Genomic DNA, 26,407 nt, shown 5'->3' with positions numbered 1-26,407 from the left:
ATGTATGGCTGCTAACACTGAGAAGAGGAAAAAGTAAGAAGTGATGCCTGTGTCTCTCTGATACACGAACAAAAGAGTGGAACCTTCCAGGGTTGTTTTTAAAACAAATCCCACGGTATCTTCTTCTCCATGCTCATAGCTATGTGAGTGCTCCCTGGCTCCCAGAATCCTAGGACCGGGGAAAGAGATCCGAGGGTTTGGGTTGGTGCCAAGCTGAATATGAGTCAACAATGTGCCCTGGCAGCCAGAAAAGCCAACTCTGTCCTGGGGTGCATCCGGGGGGGCGATGGTCCCACTCTGCACTGCACTGGTGCTGCCCCACCTTGAGCACTGTATGGAGTTTTGGGCACTTCAGTATAAGGACATCAGACTATTGGAGTGTGTCCAGAGGAGGGCAACCAGGATGGTGGAAAGTCTCAAGGGCAAGACTTAGGAGGAACAGCTAAGGTCACTTGGTTTGTTCAGCTTAGAGAAGGCTGAGGGGGGACCTTATCACAGTGTACAACTTCCTCACCAGGAACAACAGAAGGGAAAGTGATGATCTCTGTCCTGTGACCAGAGAGGACACAAGGGAATTGAAAGAATCTGCATCAGGGAAAGTTCAGACAGGACCTCAGGAAAAGGATCTTCACTGAGAGGGTGATCAGTCACTAGAACAGGCTCCCCAGGAAAGTGGTTACAGCAACACGTCAGAGTTCAAGGAGCACCTGGATGATGCTTGGTCATATGGTTTAGTTTTAGGCTGTCCTGTGAGGAGCAGGGACTTGGACTTGATGCTCCTTACGGGTCACACTGAACTTGAGATATTCTATGGTTTTCCAAACCATCCACATCAAGGAGTGCACCGCAGCCACTCGCATGGAGAAAAGATCCAGGGCCAGACATCTCCCTCTCCTCCCACTCCCTGGGAAACACAGGAAGAAAACCTGGGCACCGAGACTCAAAGGGAACCACCTGTACTGCATTCAGGCTGACATCTTCCATCTCCTACACCCCTGCCCCCCTACACCACGCAGAGGTGACACCATGCAATATGAAGTCTTGCTTGTTGATCTTTGGTGTTTTTTCTCTCCTGGTTGACTTTGTATTCTGGTACAATGATGGTTTGCATTTTTAGAACACAGATCTGTCTATGCCAGGAAGTCCTTCTATGGCTGAAATAGGCCATTTGTACTTGTTGGTCCTTGACTTCTCTGTGTGGCTCCTTATGAAAAGAGAGCCTCAGTCCTCCTTGTAGTTACCCTTTAAGTAATGGAATAAGTTGATGAGGTCCTCCTGAGACTTCTCTTCTGCGAGGAAAAGAGATCTAACTCCTGCAGTCTTCCTCACAGGGCAGGTTCAGATAATGGTTTGATCATCTTCCTGGCCCTCCTTTGGGTCCTCTCCTGTCAAAGGTGGACACCTCGTGTCTAAGATGAATGAAATTTTTTTCATGTTTGATACTAAAACCACACCCCAAACTATCAATTCTACATTGTTTTCTTGTCCTTGCAATGGCAAGTATCCATTTTGCAGAGCTGGGAAGGTATCTCAGTGAGCAGAAATCACAGCTGTTCACAGAAAAAGCTGACTCAAAAGATCAGATCTGGAGAATGGAGCACTTCAGTATATTCCCCACCTGCAAACTCCAGGTATTAAATCTGCATTATCTATAGTAACTTCTGCAAGGCATCAACCTTACCTTGAATAAAACTAGATTTTTAATTTTTTTCTTTACAAACAGGTTGTGGGGTTGTTTTAATCTTTTTTTAAGGACTAGTACTATATTTTGCTTTTTATTTCACGAAAGGTTACTGCCCAAATCAATAGAATTTGAAAGAAACAAAATAAAGGTAGTGGCAGAACCTGCTACATTGGTCACAGCAGTGCATCCTTTAGCTGTGCATTATTAAGCTAACACAAAAAGCATTTTGAGGAATAGCATTATGCTGCTGCATAGAGAAAAATGTTCCTTATTAGCATGTACTTGATATACTTGGAAAATTAGTTCTCCTTCAGAGAGTTCCAGCAACAAGTGAAACATCTGTTGCTTCCTCTAAGTTGTAACAATTATTTCACAATTATTCTTTTGCATACTTTGAATTTCTGATTTTGTATTTTCAGCTGGAAAGCCAGGAAAAGCTATACAATTAAAATGCACAATGCACACATGTGGGAAAGAAGAATAAGAAGTAATTGTGGTCTCTAACAGCAGAGCTATGTCACCTCAAGGCCATAATTGTTGGCCATTTACATATTTGCATTCATTGTATTAATGCCACTCCATACACAATGGGAATTAATTCCATTTTTATAGCTTAAGTGGCTCCTATTAATTCCAAGGGTGGTGCCATTGATCACTGCTGTGTGTACCTACACAATATGCTCTCTGCAGCCAAAAAGCCAACTTTGATTTTCTACACCCTCACAGCAGCTCATTGCTTGTGCAGCTGTATCAGGGCCAGTGCTCATGGTATAAACACCCCTGAAATAAATTGGCTTAAAAGAAAACCTCAACTGGGTTGAAGTAGCAAGTAGCATGGCAACAAAGAATGTGCTGCTGCACTCAGGAGAAGGAATTGCTTAAACCTGCTTCATGAGTGGTGAACACAACTCACAGAACAAATGACCAAGAGCTGCAGTCAGACCCCACAACAGCACAGAAGGAGAGAAACCAATCAGAGACCTTGTCCCATGGAACCATTTACATTCATAAGACTAAGGATAGGGTTGCCTCATTATATTCATTGCTGGTTATCTGCTATTGAGAGCTGTTACTTTAAAAGGCAATGAACAAAGGAACAGTGGGAAATGCTGGTCAGATATTGTCCTTCACTCTTCCTGCTGTGCTTTGCCTGCACAGGAACAGCACAAGTGCTGGGGACAGGTATGGAAACAGTGCCAGAGGCTCCAGTGTCAGCCTCTGGTTGTCACTGTATAGTTACTGTTCTGCCATCCACATAGGCCAGGTGAGTAAATAACTTATCAAATACACTTAGAAGCAGTCTAACTTCATAGTGTGGATTTACAAAAGCTTTGAAACAGGACACCTTGCTGCAGGACAGGAGCAAGGTATCAAAGTTTTGCAAGCTCGCTTCTTACATTAAGACCAATCGCAGCAAATTCAGATTTGTGAAACTTTGTTTAAATATGGCAAGTGTCAGCTCAAGTGTAAAATGATTTAAGACTGGAAAAGAATAGTGAAGGAAAAGGTAAAAATATACTTTTAAAAATGTTTATATTACTTCATAATAACACTTTGGAAGAGTTACTTTCAACACATTGAGGTCACATACTGACTCCAACATTTAATCTAAACTAAACCTGTGTGAACACTTTACACTTGCATAATTAAACCATTCCATAGGACATGTACCAAAGTGGGAGTCTCTCAGGTGAGCTCCTACTGGCAACCAGATGGTTAATGCAGCAGGCATCAGCCAAAGGGTTTCCTTTGTCCTTTCCCATTCATTCCTATCACCACACCACAAACTCCCCCTCCTGAAACCCAGGTGGGACCCAGATTCTGGCCTGAGCTTTTACACGTACATGCAACCATTAACATCCACCACCTTTCATACCTGTTAGATAAAATTCCATCAGTCTCTTCAGTGTGACAGAGCCCTAAGCAAGACCTTCTGATACCTTGTTGCCAGAAAGCCCCAAAGCATCCAGGTTGCTGTGGCACTATCAGTGTGTTTCACCATGGGCCCCAAGCAGAGCTCTCTGCAAGGGGCTGGAGAAGCAGATCCAGCCACTGATACAACCAGACGATGGTTGACATTTTCCTTCACATGGAACATACCCTGTAGCAAACCCCCAACATTAAGCAATAGTCTACAGCATCTGCAAGGCTGCTGCAGTTGCCCATACCTATTAAAGCCCATGGAGTGCAGTATTTGTGACAATCAAAATGACCAAAGAGGACAAACACCTGGTGGCAGTAGCTGACCAGCTCTGAGACAGGTTGCTGGATATGGTGATTTCCTGCCCTTAAATCCCCATGTTCCAATATTTTTCAAATAGAAACAGCTATTTGGATCCTGTATGTCCAGTAGTCTTAATAAAATTACTTTCCATAACTGAAAGAGTTTATGTTCTTGTAATAAAGTGCAGTTCTGAGAACCATCATTGGCATTCCATGTGCAGGATTTCTCTCCCCAGAATGCTTTAACTTAAATAGAATATATGGATAGAAATCAAAACAGGCAGATACAGAAATATGCTGAATATTACTAAAAGATACAGCTCACCACACTGCTTTTTTGTTTTTTTACCATCAACCATAGAAAGCTTTATTTCAAGCCTGATCACACATTCAGTTACAAAACGTGGCAAAAAATAACAGTTAACACGCAAGATCTGCCATATTTCTACTTGCCTCTATTCTCATACTGGATTTTCCATATTGAGGGATGGAAATTAAACCTCTCATTTTTAACATAATGCATATATCTAATGGTAGTAAATAAATGTTTTTATTATTTTAAATTTCATTTCACGAATCTTTTCCTCTCCCCAAGCCACTGTATATTAGTGCAACAATCCAGCACAGTGCTAGTTGCTGAGGTATACAAGGTTAAACTAATTTCATCTTCAACCAAAATCACAATGTTTTCCCTCCTTTCTTTTTTTTTTTTCCCCAGGTAATGAAAGCTCTATAATCACCATTTTATATTTCTAAAATAATTCCATTCTAGAGTAAAGAATGGTTTTGCAATAGTGACAGGCTGTAAAAAGCAATAGCCTTATCTTGTATCACCCATAGAACTCTTGCTGTACTTTTTTTTTTTTTCTTAAAATATGCTTTGTGCAAAATTAAGTTCTGCGTAGGTCTGTACCATAATTTGGAAAAAAAAAAACCTGTGTATAAAATGTACTTAATTTTTAAAAACAATCCCAACATCAAACAACAGAGAAAGAAGAAACTGATCAGATGCAGCTGAAGTTTTCACACGAGAAACTAAATATAGTATGTTCTTAAAGCTCCAGTAATACATTCTTTCAAAAACCAGAATGCACTTTGGTCATTATTAAACATTAGTACAGAGGCAAATAAAATACAAAATGCTTGTTTGTGTTGCTTTATATATAAAAATATTTTTATACCACAGAAGTTTAGGATACATTGTTTCAAATCTGTCAAGATTAGTGCAAGTGTAGTGCAAGGTCATGATTCTTGTCACCTAATTACTTCTCATTGTTTAATATGAAGCTGCTAATTTAGAAACACAAGATGTAAGAACACTTGCACCCAGTGATATTAATACTTCCAAAATAATTTGCAGAAGAGAAGTTTGTTCTGAGTAACTTCATTCTAGAGGGTGAACATCTCTTTTTGTCACACCAAAGAACCGCGAGTCGGTATGAATGGTCCATGGGGGAGGCAGAAGGGGAGGTGGGAAACCCAAGGTTGGGAACCCCCAGCCTGGAAAGCACCAGGGAATAACCCCTGCTGGGGAGGACTGGGAAGAGAGGAGATATCTGAAGACATTTTTTCAGAATACCTGGCTTCATGAGCTCTGCCGCTCACCATAGGAACATATTTTCTGTGTTGAACTGTTCTTAAACTTCAATGTGGTATGAATGGCATATACTATAGTGTACAAGAGGAGAGCATCTACCTATCTTATGCTCAGTCATTCTTAGCATTCCTTTCATCACTAAGTCTTTTGCTTCTTTAAATATTCAGCTTCAACATATAATATATACTGCTCCAGCGTTCACCATAATATATTCCAATATACATTTATATGTATATATATAAAGTTTCTCATTAAAAGTAACAATAAAAAGTGCACATATTGAGCATGCACAGTCGGAGCTGCGCAGAACAACCCAGTATTTCAAATAAATACAGTATTTACTTTTATCAAAATATCATACAGCATGGTAACCATTTACAATTATTGCTCTAATAAAAGTGTTATCAAAGAGCACTTGTTGACTTGTTATATAATACCTTATTAATATCCCAGGATATTTAAACTGCAGCCTGTTTGAGTTTAGATCCTGGAATTACTCAAAATATTAAAAACTCCTTCCCACTTGCTTCTAATAGTAATAGAAGATATTTCTGCTACCTGTCACGCTGTATTGTCAGTACTTTATGTTTGTCTCACTTTTCTTTTGCAACCAAACATCTCTTGATGTTCTGTTGTTCTGATAAATGACTGATGGAAATGAAATATTCTAAGTAAGTTCACCACACTCCCAAAAATCAAATTACTTCCATATAGCGTTACTGTAAATAAAAACATTCAGCATTGGCTTCAGCTTTAACAACAGATAGAATAATTTAGTGTAATCAATTTCCAGGATTTCAAGTTCTCAGACACACAGTTTTTGACCCTTTCAAAAACTAAAAAAGTAAGTTTGAAAATAAAATATAAATGTCAACTACAATGAACATAAAACAGTGAGAAGATGAAATAAATACAGAGATTGCACAAAACAGTCAGATGTAAACACTTCAATTTTCCAAACGACATCCTTGAAGAGGTTGTAGCATCTGAAATACAGATTCAGTGGCTGCTTTGAGGCAGTTCTGTCAATCAATGAGCCTTTCTGTAATACTGTTCTCATCATCTTTATATATTGTCAAGATTTGATCTTCCAGAGCTGGAAAAATTAAAGAAGTAAATAAATACTATATCTCATCTCAGATTTCTGTTTACCAGAACTGTAATACCACATTTTTTCTTATTGCATTTATTCCATAATCTATGGTAACAAAATAAATTTAACACTTGTTTACTTCTAATAGGAAAAAAATGGGCATACATAAGGAAATTCAGAATTGTGCTACAACTTTGTGAAAACTAATGTGCCTCAACCTGAACCTTGAGATAGTTTCCAGAGTTTGTTGTTCAGAGAGGACAAGAGAGGAGAAGCTAACAAGATAGTCCTCCAGCAATGATGAAATGACACCATATAATACAGGTCACAGCAATACTGTATCGGCTGTAAGGCTTTACTGCAATGCAAAGCAAGGATAGTTTGCATCTTTCTGCATCTCTTAAAGAGTTACAAAGTCAACAGTGAGAGAGATTTGAGATAGAGAAATTCAAGAGAGAAATCAGATCTGTGCTATGAAGAAAAGTTCAATAAGGTCTACTAAGGTCTATGTATTAATGTCTTCGTATTTAAGTCTACAAATTCTTGGAAATTATGCAACCCAAATGAAGTTAGAAAGCCACAAAAAAAAAATTATAAAGGCTGCTTTGACAAATACATCATCATTCTTCTGATACAGCTTATTCTCATAACAATTTTCAAACAACAAATCTTATAGTTAATAGAGTTAAGAATTAATTAGGCTGCAACTTATGATGCACCCATCAGAAAATTCTGAATGCCATGGTGAAAAAAAATACACTTATAAAGTAGTTACCTTTAGATTAAATCCAAGCAAATCACTGATGACACCAGAAACAGCTGACAGGATGACAACTTGAGTGATATTATAAAGCAGAGGATTCATTGTAAGCCCATATAATCTAAAGGGACTGTCCAGTTCCTAGCAATGCAAAACAATGACATTGTTAAAAAGCAGAAATTACACAACGGGGATTTTGTTCACATATGAATTGAGCAATATTAGTTTAGGATGTCTTCAAGTCACAGTGAGTAAAACACTCACCTATTATTTTGCATATTAAAAAGCAATGTGCAAGAAAACACCCATTAACAGTTGATAGATAGTATCGAAATAGCCCTTCAAAAATTGGAGGCTACCTATCTAGATCATCTACCAATTTGCTCAAAGAGGCAGGAAAACAGAGAACTAGATTTCTTGGCAGTAAGGTGCCACCATTTTTAAGAATTCCTTGTAATTTTCCTTTACCTTCAATGTTGCAAGAGCTGACAGCAAACCAAAATAAAACAAAACCCACCTAATTTCAGTGACAGAGGCTACCTCACTATTATTAAAAATTGATTCAAATGTCTTTACTAATGCAATTCCCTTCCTTTGCTATTAATTTTTACAATAATTATTAATTAACATAGCCAGAAAAGGAAGGAAAAGATAATAACCACTTAATGGCCAATATTTTACTTTTTTTTTTTTTAAATCACAAGATTAAAAATTAATCAAGATGCTATTTCACCAATTTTTCATTGCCATTTGTGCATGAATAAAGTCACCCAAACTTTTCTGGCCAGGAGATATGTCAGCTAAGGGAAGAAAAAGAGTTTTAAAGTATAAGAATGGATTATATAAAGTATAGCAAGTATCACTGCTTATGATCATTATATTTTCTATCATTAAATTCATCTTCTCCTTTCTCCTGCATTACAGTCAGGGCCTTGAACAAGGCCTTATAAAGCCTTTTTTAATAAAGAAGAATTTCAGAGCTCTGAGTCTTCTTTCAAAAAGCATGAAATAAGAATGAGCAACCTTTTCATTTAGATCTGATATAAAACTGCTGCAAATACAAATGATAAAAAGACACAATTCTGAGAACAGAGAGAAATTCTTTAAGGACAAAGTTTTTAGATTTTGGTTTTATGTTACCAATTTGGGTAGTAAGAAAATAGAAGCATACTCAGTAAAAGCTTACGGATCAAAACCATCTAAAACTAAATTTTAAAAAACTCTCCATTTAGCTACTGGGCATGAATACACAATTGCATTGATCACCAACTACCTGGAATTCATTTAAAGCTCATACTAGGTGGCTTGGAAATCCCACCTCATTTCTGAGCATGTTCTCATAGTAGCCAAATCATGGCCTGCATCTGGGACCTGTGGCACAAAAGCCATGGAAAGGCCATGTTGGTTGATACATTTTTCTGGGGTAAGTAAAAAGCATTATTTTTAAGACACTAAGAAAAGCATAAAAAAGGCTGAAGCAAATCAGATCATGGGATGATCAGCATCCTGCCACCACCAGCAGCTACTTCTCACCCCACCTACGTTCTCACAGCACACAAACATTTCAGCTCATGAGATATCCTGAATCTGCTTTGTCTGCTCTACTTGTTCCATCTCTCCTTGAATCCAGATAATCTTTCTGCATCCACACTCTCCTTTGGCCTACAGTTGCACATCTGCTACCTGATACACAGAGAATGCTTCCTTTAATTTGTTTCAAAACCTGCTCCTGAAAGTTTTGTTGTCCCTTATACCAAGAGACCCAGTCAATAACTCAGCCAGGCTCTCTGTATCACTGTACAAACAGCTCTCGGCTTAAGCTGTTGCTTTGAGTCCTTGCTGACACCACCAGTCCTCTCCTGGGAAGTGCTGTGTCTTTTTTTTTTTTTTTTTTTTTTAACACGAGGGGACCACACATGGTGTTCAGTTTGTATTGGTGAGGAGAATTACTCACCTGACTAGAAGAAATACTGAATCATCTCTAGCCAGCTAGATTAAACAGTTTAAGTTTCAGGAACAGCTCCCTGGCACACAGGAGTCAGTGCAGCAAGTGACCAGAACTCAAGCGTGTGGTTGAAGGAGACAGAAAGGCCTTAAAGCACCACTATATGCAAAAAACTCCACTTTTTTTCTCTGAACAGGCTTAATTTTCCTGACCACAGAGGAAAGGTAGGGAGTCATTGAAAGACATGGTTCAGGTTTACTGTTGATAATCCAGCCACTCCACTGCTGATAGGGAACTCTGCAAGTGGAATCAGTAATTGTGCTGTACTCAAACACAGTGGGAGGGCTGTGTAGATTGAAGGAAATTTATGTAAGGGGAAGGGAAATACTTTTACATTTGCCAGACATTCCTGGGAAACAGTTCGACATGACCGCTCTCTCTCTCGGACTGAATTAATTTAATTCTCTGAGGAATAAATCAAAATACTGTTGTTACCTTCTGAGCACAAGAATAAAAAGTCAGCAGCATTTCTTTAAGAACTTTACCATAACAGTAGATTGTGTAACAAGATCCTAATACTAAAAGCTGAGGCTACACAAACGTAATTTAAAAACAGTTTACACAACAGCAGAGTGATTAAGCATTAAAACCCCACACCAAGAGAGGGAGGAAAATAACAAATTTGTGTTTTGCAGTGGTAGGACTGACTTTCACTTTGAAAGCCTACTTTAGTCAGTTGTAAATTATATACTGTTAATTTTACTGTAAAAATAGATAAGGAATACTAGAACTAATTGCTGGGGGGGTTGTTCATAATAGCCAAACATAAAATAAAAAAAGTTCTTCCAATGTTTTATTTATCACTCTTACTTGTCATTCAGGTAACCCTTGAGTAATTTTCTGATTAGGAAAATGCTTAGAAGAAAAATGAGACTTTTCTGGAGCAATAAATAAGATAGTAGACAGCTAAAAGAACAAACCAGCTTGCTTCCCAAATTATGACAGATCTGTCAGCTTGCAAAAAGAAATCAGCAGAGGCAATTTAGGATCAAATTTGTCTTCCTGACAACCTCAATCACCACTTTGCTTATGTTATTATAACAATAAACAATAATAACAATAAACAATAATAAGGTTTTAAAAGTATTAAGCATATCCATGTTCTAGCTTTAGGTGAGTGAAAGATGATGCTTCTTTCGCAGACACTGAGAAATAGGAATTAATTACAAAATTCATGTTCTCTCACCATCAAGAAATATCTGCTACCCAGCAAGTATAGTTAGTTGGCAAACAGGATGATATTGTATAAGTAAAAAACTTTTCTACTAATTAGCAAAATTTTCTACCTGGCTACCTGGACCTGTGCAAAGCATTCAACATCAACACAACATCCTGATCTCTAAACTGGAACCATATGGATTTGATGGATGGACCACTCAGTGGATAATGAACTGCTGGATGGATGGATGGTCACATCCAAAGAGTTGTGATCAGTGGCTCAGTGTCCAAATGGAGATGTGTGACTAGGGGGGTTCCTCAAGGGTTGATACTCAGACCGATGCTGTTTAACAGAACTTTGTTGGCAACATGGACAGTGGAATTGAATGCACCCTCAGCAAGTTTGCTGATGACACCAAACTGTGTGGTGAAGTCAACACACTGGAGGGAAGGGATGCCATCCAGAGGGACCTTGACAGGCTTGAGAAGTGGGCTTGTGAAAAGTGCAAAGTTCTGCACCTGGGTTGCAGCAAACCCATGCATGAACACAGGTTGGGAGGAGAAAGGATTGAGGGCAGTCCTGAGGAGAAAGACTTGGGTGTGATGGTGGACCACAAGCTCAACATGAGCCATCAATGGGTGCCTGCAGCCCAGAAATCCAACTGTGTCCTGGGCTGCATCAGAAGAAGCACAGACAGCCAGTCAAGGGACTTGCTCCCTGCTCTTTTGAGACCCCACATGGAGTTCTGTGTCCAGTTCTGGAGTCCCCAGCATAAGAAGGACATAGAGCTCCCGGAACATGTTCAGAGGAGAGCCAAATGATCAGAGGGCTGGAGCACCTCCCCTTATGAAGACAGGCTAAAAAAGTTGGGGTTGTTCATCCTAGAGAAGAAGAAGCTCTGAGGTGACCGTATAGCAATTTTCCAGTATCTGAAGGGAGCCTACAAGAGAGCTGGGATAGGGCTTTTTACACAGGGGTAAGCATTTATGTTAGACATTAGGAAGAAATTCTTTAATTTAAGGGTGGTGAGACAGTGGAAGAAGTTGCCCAAGGAAGATGGGGCTGCCCCCTCTCACTGGAGGTGTTCAAGGCCAGGTTGGATGGGGACTTGAGCAATGTGGTCTAGTGGAAGGTGTTCCTGCCTATGCAGGGGGGTTAGAACTAGATGATCTTAAAGGTCCATAACCCTAACCATTCTATGATTTTATGATTCTATGAAAATTGAAAGGAAAAAAACCCTGTGAAATAGTTCAAGGACATGAAATCCGCATCTTTAATTCACTTAAAAGTGGAACTGTGTAACAATTTATCTCTGTCTTCCAATTCTTCTATTGCAGCAAGGAAAGACTAATCTAGCTTTAATTTCAAACACCAACAACTGACAGTTTTTATGAAGAATTATTTTCATGGAAAAATAAAAACTCTCCAACAGCCTATAACTAGACTCAAAACAGACAACAGAATTGCATCCTTCATTTCCCAAGGGTATATCATCTTGTCCATCCTGAAGTACCTTCTCACACTGCTCATTTACTGTTAAAGAATAAAAGTTATAGTATAATAATAATTTGCAATCCACAATGAAAACTACAGAACAGACTGTAGTGTATGAACAAGTAGCAATGATGTAACAGCTACAGAGCATAAACTGAAGCATTCTGTACTGCCCTGCAAAAGTAACAGCAGTGACTCCTTAAGCAATTTATTCTACTTCTTAGTTATATGTAATGCAGTGACATTATTTTAATTCTTACCTTTAAGAGCTTAGTCGCAAGTTTTAAAACATTGTTGACTAGTGTCAGTTCCTCCTTCTTATTAGGTTTTTTTTCCATTTTCAAGTACAAGTTTATCTGATTTAAATAAAACACCAGAATCAACACTTATTCAGAATTTAAATTAATTCCTTTGGAAACATTTAAGAATAAAATGAAATTACTACTGAGCAGCCATGAAGGAACAGCAGTGATGTTTCTGCAAACAAGCATATTTTTTGTCCTAACATTTAAGAACAAATAGTGTTTTCCAGAGGTAGTGACCAGTATTTTATGATATAGCAAAATATATTGGAAACTAACATAGCAACAATTTTAAAGTTTAGTGTAATCTAGAAATTAGGCAAGAAAAAACACATATGTAAGATTTGCATAATTTCCTTTTCGTCCTTCAGTAATTGTCCAAGGTTTGTTAACTCATTTCCAGAAGTATATACTAATTTTGTACTAGTATGCAGATCTTATGAGGCTTAAAATCCCCAAAAGTTATTGAATAGACTGAAATGCTAAAATGTAATTCTGCTAAAACATAATTTCTTTTAAAGGACTTTAGTATAACAGAGTACTTCATGAGCAGCTTGTGTGCAGAAAATCAAGATTTCCAATGCTTGGACATATTTGAAGATTACTAAACTCTCTGTTGCTGTAGAAGAAAATCATATTGATCATTTCAACACTTCTGTGATCCAAACGTTTTTATGTTACTGTTTCTGAGAAAGTTAAGGGTACATATTAGCTTGTGTTTGGCTTTCTTGCAGTTCAGAAACATCAGCTTTCATTCTCAGCCTTTCTTTTTTATTGCATTATGGAAGCAAATCACTTTTAAATTTAGGATTACAACTTTCATCACAATAAAATTTGAACAACTTAGTAATACACTGAAGTAGTCCTTCAGATGACAGAGACTCTTACCAAGGTACAGAAGTGAAGCTGCAGAAAATAAGTGATGCAATATGATGCTACAAAATAAAAACCTTGTTGTAAGGTGGTTAGTGAAATGAGGACCTCAGACATCTAAACAAAGTAGCTGAATATTATCAGATCTCCCTAAAAAGGTAACTGAGTTTGTTATGCAAATCAAAAGCCAAAAACTATGCCTATATATTCCAAGGCATATTAAGCTCCAAAACTATCAATTTCATTTTAAAGTAAATGATGCTTTTGCTGGAAAGGTGTTCTAATCTTTAAATATAAAATTACAACTCAAGTGTTTCTAAACAGGAATAAACTAAGAATAAAAGCTCTATTTAGTAACTCTGAGAAATTGTAGATAAGAAAGCCTAGAAAGGTTCTAATCTATTTTAACAGGTACTTAATAATTTATGAAAAAAAAAAAAAAATTAGTCCAAAACGAGTTCTACCCAGGCTGACATGTATCCTTTTTCCTTTTTGAGAAAGAGCTGTGAGTTCTATTTTGGTTTTAATTACATAAAGCTCTCAGGCCTTTTTCAGGGAAATGACTTATAACAGGATAAGCTGAATTCAATACAAGGTTAAATGTCTTATGACATAGCATTTTCTGAATTTTTCTGGTTTTCTTTTTTAAGTTCTGGAAACATTGAGAGAAAACTTCTTCCCATATTCATGCTGGCTTAAAATGTTCAAACATTGACTCTAATGAAAAGCATAGTCTACAAACCTATGAAAGCAAAACAAAGGCTTGACATTCCCTGTCTCTCTCTCTCTCACCTTGCTGTCTGCAATTTTTTCCAATCCTTATAACCAGTATTTCCATCCATTTTCATTCCAGAAACAGAGTGCATAACTTCACTGGGATATTAAACTATTTGTACTTTGTGGATCAACAGAGCACCCCAAAGCTCTCCTGGCTCAGAAACTCAGAGGTTTCACACTGGTGCAAAACACAGCATTCAGGACAAGGTAAGTAGGGCAGTCTGTCTACTCACTGCCTAGTGTCATGTTTAGTAATGTCAGAATAAATTCTCACAGAAAAAAAATATGTAAGTAGTCATTTATACCATGTGTCACCAGCTTTACACCCTGACTTTGGGAGTGTTAGTTTGGAAGGTTTTATTCTTCAATATGAACACATTTTCTGTAGAAAACCTGTAAGGATTTCTTGAGCTGCCTGTTTACCTTGTCATGGAGGCTGTTTTGGACCAGTATGAAACCTCTCCTAATGCCAGTAGAGCCAGACAGAGCAGAGAAGAAAGTTTGCAGCACAAACACCAAGAGGAACATTCCTAAAAAGAAAACTACATAGACCCAAAGCCAGAATTGAAAGGCATCAAAGAATTTTCCAAGGGGCCTAGAGGACTATGTGTAATATACACAACCTAGCAACCAAACACATTGGACTGGAAAGAGGGAGCTACTTTGTAGAGTTTGTTTTCAAATCTTTTACACTCCCATCCAACACTCAGAGTTCTGGTTTTTTTTTCCTATTTAAAAGTTGCTTTTCATGATGGTGTTCTGTCAGATCTTGATTTATATCAACTGACATATACTAATATCTCTAAGCCTGCTCATTTAAAGAGAAACTGGGACATGGCCATCTCAGTGTTCCATACAGCTTTTTTAAAGAGTCACAGTTATCATAGAAATTGAACTTCAGGTTGTAAAATGTTGTTTTACTACATCATAATAAACTCCTCATATCTAAAATACATGTCTAAGGCCTACCAAAATAATTGCCTTTTATATATAAAAATATAGGTCTATAAAGATTCTCACCTGCTCAGTAAGTAATATTGAGGTATTGCTGTATTTTTTACTGGTTTCAGATCCAAGAGTAACAAATCTTAAGAGAAAAAGAGTTAGTGAAATGCACCAAATTACGAGTTCCCAATTGTAGTGACAATCAAGGAAGATCTCATGCATGTGAAGCAGCTGAAAACAAAAGAGAGAAAACAAAAATCAAAATTAAATCAAAGTAATAATTGCATTGCAACGTAAGAAAATAATTACGTATCTTCCCAAGTCCAAGAAAATTTTCCCATTAATAAATATATGGGCTGTTTTTAGGCATAAAAGATTTTTAATCCTAATTTAAAATCAACCCTGTGTCAAAGATGATGTTTGAGAAAAGATATGGTCTGAAAGGCTCAATTAGAATGTTGAGACATCTTTTTTTCATATCCCTAAAGCAACAGGAAAAAACATGAATCCTTAAAAGTAATTTCAAACTCCTGTTCAAACTTGCAAAGATACTATGGGATAAAACCAAAATGTACAGGATTATATAGAAAATAGAATTGAAGCAATTACTGCTAAATTATATTCTTACTAAAATATTTACAGTTAGCTACCAAGAAAACACATTTTCACTAACTATGGAAAAAAGTGGAGAAAAAACTATAACCACAAGCCATTCAGAAGCTTCCATGTATTCTGAAACAAAGGCTCAAGAAAAAATCTTAAGCAGTAAAAATAGTAAAGATAAATTTGCTTACTAAAAGATATTCCACTAGAGGGCAGGCTGATACAGCCAGCAATCTTGTTATATAGAAACAATCTTGTTTTTCACAAGAAATCATCAACCAAGGTCACACTCAACTGCTTTGCAAAAGTGTGTTTTGATGCAAAATATTTGGAAAAAAAGATTTGTGTTCCAAAATTCACGATGGAAAATGAAAGAGGACACCAATTCAAAAAATAATATCACATTAGGAATTGTGCTATCAATAATACAAAATGGAGCTTAATCTTCTGAAAAGCTGTAATAACTGTCACTGATTTTTCACTGTGGCCTTTTAACTAAATAGGAATCGTGGTGCAAAAAGCACTCAAAATTATTAAAACTCTAAGTCATGGCTGTTTCTATATAAATACGAATTCCTCACCTGTGCACAACAGATAAACACAACTGAGATAGTCAGTAGGAAGGCAGATGAAACTATTACATCAACTGAGCGTTGAGGACCTCGACGCTGGAAATAAAGGGACATGCAAATATGTGAGTGAAAAGCTACCCGAGCAGTGCTGATATTTGGCATATCCAGTTAGAGTCATATCTTGAACCTATGTTTCATCATGGCTTGTAATTTGGCAATCTAAGTTCCAAATACCATATTAGATTCTGCTAATATCACTACATTTGAATACCTCTAAACACACGTGAGATTAATTCAGATTTGAGCATTTCAACAGAACTCCAAGAGAATAAAGTATTCAGCATTTCTTCAGTCAGCTCCTTTGTGATGTGAAGTGTTCCCTGAAATAAATTTGATATAGCACTGAGCTTTAAACCCAAGTATCAAACAGTGCTAACAAAAGGTTTTTGGACACTAGATCACAATAGGATAAAAAGATATAATTTCACATGGCTGGTATTTTCCATTCCTCACCTCTTTTTGATACACAAAAACTTAAGCTGTATATCACTGTCCCCATTGTGCTAAGTGCAATAATACTACTATCTCCCCCAGAACAAGAAAGAAAACTAGGGAACAAACACCCTTGTCTTGAAAGTTGTAACCTCACTGTTTTCAACGATTATTTTTTTTGCTTACTGATACAATGAAATGTTTCTACGCACTGAGCTCTTTTCTGTTCAATTTTTTTGATATTTTTAAAAATTAAATAATTAAACATCCTGTGTTGCATTGAAACATACCTAACTTATAACACATTTATTTTTCAACTTGGTACCCTAGACATGCTGCTAATTTTATAAACATGAGAAGAATGAATGTCCACATACGCAAGAGATTACCTTGGCACTTGGAGAATGAGATAGGAAGCTTAGGTATTGAAAAAAAATTAAGTGCAAATTACTAGTGCAGGTATGCATGAACAGCAACTACACTGAGCAAGAGTGTTTTGTGTGTATGAGACTTGAGACATGTATAAACCCAGATCACAACTTCACAGGGGACCACACATAAAGACATAATATGCAAATGCAGCTTGGACAAATGCTCTGCCTGTGTATGCCAGCAGCACCACTGCCAGAAGGCAGCCTTAGCTGCTTGTCTCTACTCCTTTCCTTTTGCTAGCACAAGCATTACAGAATTGCCCAGTGAACCAAAAAAAGGAACAAATGTAGGCAAAAATTTGAGTTACTGACTGACCAGTTGAGTCAGTTCACTATGAACTCTCCTCTGATCACTGTTTTAATTATGCTCCTATGGAGCAGGTCATCTTGAGTACCATCACACAGTACATACCAGACAACCAGGTGATCAGGCTCAGTCAGCAGGGGTTTACAAAAGGCAGGTCCTGTCTGACTGATCTGATCTCCTTCTACAACAAGAGGACTCGCCTTAGTGGGTGAGAGAAGAGCTGTGGACATTGTCTATACGGACTTTAGTAAGGCTTTTGACAATGTCTCTCACAGCATTCCTATTCAGAAACTTGTGGCACTTGGCTTATATAAATATACCCTGCACTGGGTAAAAAACTGGCTGGATGGTTGGGCTGAAAGAGTAGTCATGAATGGAACTAAATCTGGCTGGTGACCCATCCCAAGTGGTGTTCCCCAGGGTTCAGTGCTGGGGCCTCTTCTCTTTAATATCTTCATTAATGATTCGGATGAGGGGATTGAGTGCACCCTCAGTAAATTTGCAGCTGACACCAAGCTAAGTGGCTGTGTTGATCTGCTGGAGGGTAGGGAAGCCTTACAGCAGGACCTAGACAGGTTGGACCAATGGGCCAAAGTTCATTGTATGAGGCTTTACGTGGCCAAATGCCAGGTCTTGCACCTGGGTCATACCAACCCCATAGGAAGCTACAGACCTGGGGAAGTGTGGTTGGAGAGCTGTAAGTTGGAAAGGGACCTGGGGGTATAGGTTGATAGTTGACTCAATATGAGTCAGCAGTGTGTGCAGGTGGCCAAGAAGGCCAATAGCACCCTGGCTTGTATTAGGAACACTGTGGCCAGCAGGAATAGGGAGGTGATCATCCCTCTGTACTCAGCTCTGGTGAGGCTGCATCTTGAGTACTGTGTCCAGTTCTGGGCACCTAAGGGTACCTCTTTTTATAACCTCCCCAACAGATAGAATCATAGAATCATAGAACTGGCTGGGTTGGAAGGGACCTCAGAGATCATCAAGTCCATAATGCAGGAGGTATTCTAAATCGAATACCTCAATTACTCTTAAAATGATGAATCTTCCAAATTTAAGATTGTGCTTTACATTGAAATTGTTGCCTGCTTTCTACACTCCTCAGTCTACACAACATAACTTCTTCATGTTTTCATAATGCTTCACTTACTATAAAATCTATTGATAGCAGATTTCATCTGATCTTTATTAATTGCTCTTAGAAAGAAACATACATGTGAATAAGGAGATTACCACTACCTACAAGAGACTGTTAGTTGCTGTTCACCAAAAAAAAAGATGAAAGCAAATAGGGATAAATATATCTTAACCTGAGTTGAATTACCTGAAACAAAAAGAAAAATGGGGGGGGAACACACCAAGAGACAAAAAACAACCCTGAGTTAGGTAGCATGGATTCCTTCACAAAGACTCATCAAAATGCTCTGGCTAGAAAAGATCATCAGAGAGATATGAGAGATATATGAGGAGATATGAGATTACTTAAGTAAGAGCTGAAGACACAATAAAGGGATCAGTATGTCCTATGGATAATACTTGGGCATAATTTCTGCTAGTATTAACAAGACAGGACTCCAACTCTGAACACATTCATATTCTAATCCAAGGTAAAAAATAGACATTTATGTTCCAACAGCCTGGCTGCCTGCAGACACTGGCTCAGAGTCACTAAATTGCTGCATATAGGGCATGTGCACCAATAGGGTTAAGTGCCTTGAAGGAAACATTCAGAGTAGAATACCATACTCCTATCAAAAGCATAAGACATATTTTATATTAGATTAGCAGCATAAGTATACATTATTTTACCTTTAGATAAGACCTGAGAGAAAGCCACATTTTTATATTCTGTACTTTCTTCAAGCGGAAGTGAGGAACCTCTGATTTTCTTGCCCTTCTTGCAGATGTTAGATGACCAAAAAGTTTGGCAAAAAGTAGCCTCTAGAAAAGAAAAAAAAATCATTTGTTAACTGAATTTCAAGAGCACAAAAAAAAAAAAATACAGAAAAGGCACCACTAAATATGTCAAAGTAATGTACAGTGTATCAATATAAAGTAAAGTAAGAGTACCATGTTACTAAAAAGAGGAGACAGTGAAAAGTTTCACAAGTGTTCATATTAGCTACAATTTAGCTACACTTTGAGTTCTTTAGAGTTCAGACAACAGATGTGCTACACTCTCAAGATTTAGGAGAAAAAAATTGCCAGTCATTCACAGTAGAGTGTGCCTGCATCACTCAGGATATGGACTGAAATATTTTGAATTAAACTGAAGGTTTTGAATGAAACATAGTGGTAGAACAAGCTGAAAGTTTTATAGATTTTTTTTTTTTAATTGAAACTCCTTCTCACTAGGAACAAACTGGGACATGACTAAGAGCTGGGTTGATGCATTGAACCAGAAATCTGAAATAAAAGATTAAATTTTGTCCCTGAGAAATGCTCTCCTGGAAAAAAAGGTTCAGCTGCAGAAACTGTACAGAGACTTCATTCAGTCCATTGCAATTGAGTCATCTCCTAAACTGTAAGCCCACTGAAGTATTTCTCATTAGCTATGAATCATAAAGCACAGAAGAAAACAAGTATAAAATATACACAAAGTTAAAAAAATGCACACACTAAACTTTGTTTTGCTTTGGATGAAGCCCACTGGTTTGCTGCTCATACCTGTTTATAAGTCCTCTCTGCTACACATAGGAGAAAAAAGAAGATCCAGACAAGAGACACACGGACCACAAAACTTATTAGGACCATTGAGAGAACCAAAATGTCTCCATTTGATCCAAATGCAGTCATATAAAGTTCAGTAGCAGAATGTGAAGCTAATTGTTCCAAATCTTTAGCTTGGGAAAGTCGAAAGACAAATGGCATCAAACCCAAGATTAAAGATATGACGTTTCCAAAAATCTGATAACCAATTCCTGGTATATAACTGTTCACCTAAAACCAAAAGAAAACAAAGTATATTTTTTAATTCATTTGGAATCATCAATAAGTAAGTCACTAATATTACTATCTTATTAACACAAAAACACTTATAACCTGGCAGGTTATATAGAAGCTTCAGCCAAGCATCTTCATAACTAAGAAAAAGGAAGTTGTTAAAGTACACTTAATGCACAGGCACCAAATATGAGAAATCTTTTGAAAAAAAAAACAACATTGCAGTTAAGAGACTCCAGTACATATTCTTGTATTAAATATTCATTAAACACTGAACTAGCAAAGTGCATCAATCTGACTGCATTGCTTACATCCCGTGTATTGCTCCTATTTCTGTTTTTTTTTTTTTTAAGCTGCATATTTTTCAAAGGAATGGCAGTGTTCACAGCACAGACAGGGCTGAAGTTGTACTGTGCTGGCTATGGCTTTTTCAAGTTTACTTCTACCATGGCTTGTAACCAAAACTGTATCAACTTTGAGTCATTTACAAAGCTCTGAACTAAGTTTGTGAATACATTGCTTTACCAATCCTAGCTATGCTAGGATCTTAATGTTCAGCTCCATAAAATGCCAAAATATGTTGTCTATATTGCAGATCTGTACAACATCAAGTCAATGCTTTTCTAAATATTTCCTGAAGAGGAGCACAAGGAAAAAGAAGGGATGATTAATGAGACATCTCACTCATCCTTTTAGATGTTTGTTTGCTTTCTTTTCTAATCTTAACTTTAGCATCCAAATACTCAGATCCATGTATTCCTGAATGAACATATTATGCATTGGAATCAAGGAGTTAAATAAGCATATATCACTTTGGGATAGTAAAGAAGGGATTGGCTATGTTAGTAAGTACCTAAAAATGCAAACATTTTGTTTTCCCAACACTTAAGATCTGGTAGCTCTTTCATCTGTTAGTAACAAGTCAGAGTGATGTAAGGCCATGGAAAATTAATGCCAATGACAGATACTTAAAAAAAAAAAACAACAAAAAAAAAACCAACGCGAACCACCATGGCCACCATGAAACAAGCTTATTTATGTACTGCTAAATACAGTATTTGCATAAAGTAAAAAGAATACTCACTCTGTTCATTATCATACCACTGATTTCAAGCACAGACATATCTGCTTTCTTGCAGTCATTGCCCTCCCACACAATTGCACTTATTTTTTCTAGTCCTGGATTCAAACTGTGGATCCAAGGCAAATGACTCTGGGGAAGACAAGGAGTATATTACAATGGAAATAAAATCAACTGTAGTGTCAATATGCCTTCATCAGCAACATGATGACAAAAAACCCACTTCAGACTGACACAAATATTGGTATACAGCATGTATGTCCAGAAGCTGTTATTATATGTTAAAAACAGAATCAAAGAATGTTCAGGAAGGGACTTCTGGGAGATCACTACATCCAACCACCCTACCAGAGCAGGTTCACATAGAGCAGGTTGCACAGGATGGCATCCAGGCAGGTTCTGAATGTCTCCAGGGACAAAGACTCCAGCATCTCTCTGGAGCAGTCTGCTCCAGTGCTCTGGTACTCCTATAGTTAATTCCTCCATATTTTGATTGAACCTCCCCTGTTCCAGTTTGTGACCATAATTCTTCACACATTCTTTAAAACCATCTCCTTCTCTTCCAAGAAATAGCTGTGTCTAGAGATCTCTCCTTCCCTATACTTAATTTTCTAATAGCATTCAGTTTTTTATTTTTCCCCCTCACATTCTGAAAAGTACACTTTTCAGGTTAAGCTTAAGGAAAGCAACTATTATTTTACTTGGGTTTTGTTACTTACTTCACAATCCTTGCTACACATAAAAGGGCTGTGCCACACACACAAATCCTTGCTACCCCTATTCCAACTGAATCTGGTTAGACCCAGAGTTGCAAGAATCTAAGCATTACACACTGCTCCAAGGGCCAAGCAGTCCCAGTCTCATCTTCTGAACCCACTCGTGGCTGCAGCACTTTTACTCCAAAGAGCAAGACAAATGCAAACTGGTGGAAAAATGCTGAAGCAACAAGTTCAGCTCTGACCATTTCCTGATTTCCCTCAGCCCTGTCTTACTCCTCTTCCATTCAGGTGATTAAAATTGCTCTTAAATGTCACTGGTCACTGAACACTGCATGGATCAAATTGCTGGAAGTGCTGGTACTAGGGAGGGTGGAGGGAGGGGTCCAGTATTATTTTTAAAATTTATCATTGATTAAAAGCAAATCTTTTATTACTTGCTTTATCAGTATTTATAAAAAAATCTTCGCATTCTGCTAAGTACTCAATTATCCCTTTTTCCCATTAGATGAAAAAAAAATTATTAAAATAATGCAAATATTAGTGGCAGGACTTCCTAGATCACAAATTTCCAAGGTCTCCCTCTAGAGGGAGTATCAACACCAGGAGCTGAAACTCAAATTCAGTCTACAGTCACACAGAAAAACACTCAACCACAGAAAAACAAAGTCAATGAATATAGTGCAGTTCAACTCCCTGTTCTGAGGTTTCTGTTTTAGTGATTATATCAAATACAAGCATGATGAAATAAAAATAATATTAAAAATAAATTAAAAAAAGAAAAAAGACTGGGAGAAATCCAAATTGCACTCCCTTTTGGGTTGGGTTTGAAGGGGAGAAGGGTGTGGATTGTTTTTTAAAGTCTATAAATACATCATTTCCAATTCTGGTTCACAGTGAAAAGTCTATATTTTGAAATTCTTTCCTTTAGCTAGCATTACCACCATCTCTTGCATGATATTCCTTAGTACTGATGATGCACTGCCAACACGAGAATTTTTCACATTCTCTCCAATCTCTTTATTTAAATAGTTCAAATTAGAAATAGAATTAACATGGAATCTAAAGGTAAGACTAGTACTAAATACAGCTATCCCTGTGGCACCTGGATGGATTTTATCAAATCAAAACTAATAGCTGATTGTTAACAATCAAGCATTAATAATAGATTTTGCCCAACATTAACCCAAGTCAGACTGCAACCAAGTGCTGCCTAAAAAACACTTGCATTTTCAGAAATTACTTCTGACATATTAATGAAGAAATGTATGAACAGGGAAAATAATTGTATTAGCTTTAAAAGGTAAAAATAAAAATATTATCTCTACATAGAATTTAGACATATCGCACATGTAACATTATATATATACACCATATAAACATATAAAACATAAGACACTCTGTACATGTTATTGTTCTGTTTGCTTTTTTATATAAACATTTAATATACAATAGTAATCCCATCAGCAAAAAAACAAACAAAACCCAAAACCCTGAACAATCTACCACAGAGGAAACTTCAATCAATCATTACTTGCCCTGAAGTAGAATTAAGATTCAAACACTCAAATGTTCTGCAGGCTATTTCAGTATATTATCATATCCTCTTCATTTGACAAATTAATGACCAAGTACCAGAAACTAAATTTTCTTTCTTTTAATTCTATCAAATTACTTTGGCTTTGCTCTTTTCATTTAACACAGAGTTTTTCTTCCAGGCCTCCTGCCATACGATAAAGCTGAAAATACTGAACTTGTGTGTCATGCGGAAAAAAAATCAAAATTGGAGGATACCCACCTGATGAAATGGGTCATCTCTGTACTCTTTCTTCACACAGGGATTCACTTGAGGACTTTCTACATCTGTCTCACTGGTACAGGAAGAGTGGCACTCTGCACAGTGTAAGAGGTCCTCCCACAGCACATCCTCAGTTTCTGATTCTGGTCTTGCACTCTCAGAATCTTGTCTGGAGCTTGAACACCGAGAACTGCAGCTAGTACCTGATTTAGGTGTATCCTGAAATTAAAATATGCTTTGGAATTAATGCAGATTTTTTTACTCTACATTGCTTCCTGACAGAAGCTAGGAAGTTCAAATAAGTGAAGCTGGTTTTTATGTTCAAATTTATTACATTTCTGAATAGAAAGAAATACACAATTATTGAAGGAGTGCCTAAGAGACTGCACATTCTTAGGCACTGTGCAAACAAGCAGCAACATCCACGGTCCCTACTTTGTTGAGGAGGGGGTTGCACAATGAAGAATCAAATCATATTAACCATTACAAGAAAATAACTATGTTATAGATTTTTAGAACTCATTTATTTAGACTTTAACAGCAATTACCAAGCCACAGACTCCAATGATGTCTCAAATGTCTGATCTTATAAATTATAAATTACTCCTACTTTAAAACACTTTACAGCATCATTATTTTAGCAAAAATGTGAAAGACACATGAGGCTTAAAGCCACATTACACCAGGCTGAAATAAAACAAATGTGGCTGGGAGTGAGAAAAGAATAATTCCAGAGTTATTTTAAATTTGACATTCTGATTTTTCTGTCTTTCGTTGCTTGAGCTGAAGTAAATTAGCTACTTATTAAATTTCCATACAGTAAAAAACAATGTTTCACTAGAAAGGACAAGGCCCTGGAGGAAGAAGGGAAAAATATTTCTAGTCATCCAAGACCCAAGGCACTCAAGTAGTTTTTCAAGCAAGCAGCTTGAAAAGAACTAGCTTTAACCGGCATTAAAAGAAAACTTGGTATGTTCCAGAAGTACATTTCTAAGTGTTTGAGACTGTCATAAAAGAGGAAATCATTCCCAAAATACCCTACAAATCATATTCCCCCACTGTTACTACTAACATACCTTCTCAAAAGAGAAGTTTGAGCATCTTTGAAGACAATCGGGTGTAAAGAGGAAAAATAAACAAGCGTATACACAGCTAATGCTAAGTATATGGGGAACCCACATAGTCATACATCAGATTTCAATTATTGTAAACAAACTACTTGAGAAACAAGCCTGCCTTATTATGTTAAAATTTTACCTGTATCTTAGATACAGAAGGGAAATATTAAGTTTGGGACATGAAAATCTTCCCAGGCATACATATGAAGCAACCTAATGTTGTCTTCAGAACAAGAAAGCAGAGCCTTTAACTACTTTCTACAGTAAAAAGAATCAATTTCTTCAGTGACAGGCACGTAGTCTTCAAAGCATTACCATCCTATTCATAGCCATTTGCTGGCAAATTCTTACTTTCTACCAGTTTCCATTGAGAATTGACACAATTTTTTACACTGAAAAAAATAAGCAATGTTTCAGCAGGCCTACCAATTTAATGACTTGTAATGCATTACAATCTGAAGAAATATTTTTGCCCTTCCTGAAAATCATGCTTGATGTACTTTATGTCAGCAATTTTGTAAAGAAACATTTTGAAAAAAACTGGTCTGAACTCTTTCCCTTTCTTTTACTAAATGAGGGATAACATAAATGTGGGAAGAGGCTGAACAATTTTTTTTTTCTGAATAAAAACCTAGCAAACCTTATTTAGAGAAGGCAGTCACAACCACACACTACTGAGTCCTGGAGTTAATAAAATAGTAATATTTAAAATGGTTGCTCAAACAACAATTAAGTTGACAAGTAAACACGAAGATGGAAGAAATTATAGGAAAAAAGTTGAGAGCATATCCACTGACTTCACTGTTTTTTTTATTTTTTAATGCAAAGAAAGCTTTCACAGAGTTGAAAACCATTGCTTCATTTCCTTTGTAATCATGTGGGATAGGCAGGTTGGTAATGACAAAGAAAAGCTTCCTCTTTCATGGCATCAGTCAGATAAGTGAACAGGAAAAATATTACAGCCAAATCTACATAAGCAAATTCAGTCTCTTCTGTTCCTGAAGATATTACAGTCTTCCCTAGCTCTGAAGCACTCATTGCAAGCAAAAATATATTTAAGCTGCTTCCTCTTGTCAAGCACCAGCTGCAAAATTATAGTCAAGGGAAATGTTCTGTAATATGAAGCAAACAGTTCCAAGTATCAACCTGTTCAGTTATGCAAAACCAAACATGCCCATGGCATTAAACACTCAAATCCATTAGATGGCTGGGTCTTTCTAGCCAAAATCCGTTAGAAATAAATGAATGAAGATTGTTTTTATGCAAAGCATTATTCAACCTCAAGACTTCTAACTGTTTTAAGAGAAAGTAATATCTGAACCCTTCTAAGGAGACACTTAAATCAAGTAGAAGCTCAGTACTGAGGCTTTGAGTCATCTATAGATGAGGGAAGTAAAACTCAGAGATAGAATCCATCAGATTCCTCCACCA

General features: G+C 37.1%; 1 protein-coding gene across 7 annotated transcripts in view; it reads right to left on the bottom strand.

The window, feature by feature from the left end:
• Window positions 1-4,110: 4,110 nt before the first annotated feature.
• The window catches only part of PHTF2 (putative homeodomain transcription factor 2), a 68,272-nt gene continuing 45,975 nt past the window's right edge, over window positions 4,111-26,407 (bottom strand). For 6 of the 7 annotated variants that reach the window (XM_071734001.1, XM_071734008.1, XM_071734005.1 and 3 more), the window contains 9 exons: window positions 23,859-24,077; window positions 21,348-21,476; window positions 19,988-20,260; window positions 19,130-19,261; window positions 16,097-16,183; window positions 14,988-15,143; window positions 12,276-12,371; window positions 7,373-7,498; window positions 4,111-6,600 (listed from right to left, as the gene is read on the bottom strand). In XM_071734001.1, the coding sequence (XP_071590102.1) occupies window positions 6,580-6,600; window positions 7,373-7,498; window positions 12,276-12,371; window positions 14,988-15,143; window positions 16,097-16,183; window positions 19,130-19,261; window positions 19,988-20,260; window positions 21,348-21,476; window positions 23,859-24,077 (1,239 nt within the window). In that variant the 3' untranslated portion in view covers window positions 4,111-6,579. The remainder of the gene's footprint in view (window positions 6,601-7,372; window positions 7,499-12,275; window positions 12,372-14,987; window positions 15,144-16,096; window positions 16,184-19,129; window positions 19,262-19,987; window positions 20,261-21,347; window positions 21,477-23,858; window positions 24,078-26,407) is intronic. The other variant, XM_071734006.1, reaches the window with a different exon arrangement.

Source organism: Heliangelus exortis, chromosome 1, assembly GCF_036169615.1.
Source record: "Heliangelus exortis chromosome 1, bHelExo1.hap1, whole genome shotgun sequence".
In the NCBI taxonomy this organism is placed as follows: domain Eukaryota; kingdom Metazoa; phylum Chordata; class Aves; order Apodiformes; family Trochilidae; genus Heliangelus; species Heliangelus exortis.
This window is presented reverse-complemented; position numbering and strand designations above follow the sequence as displayed.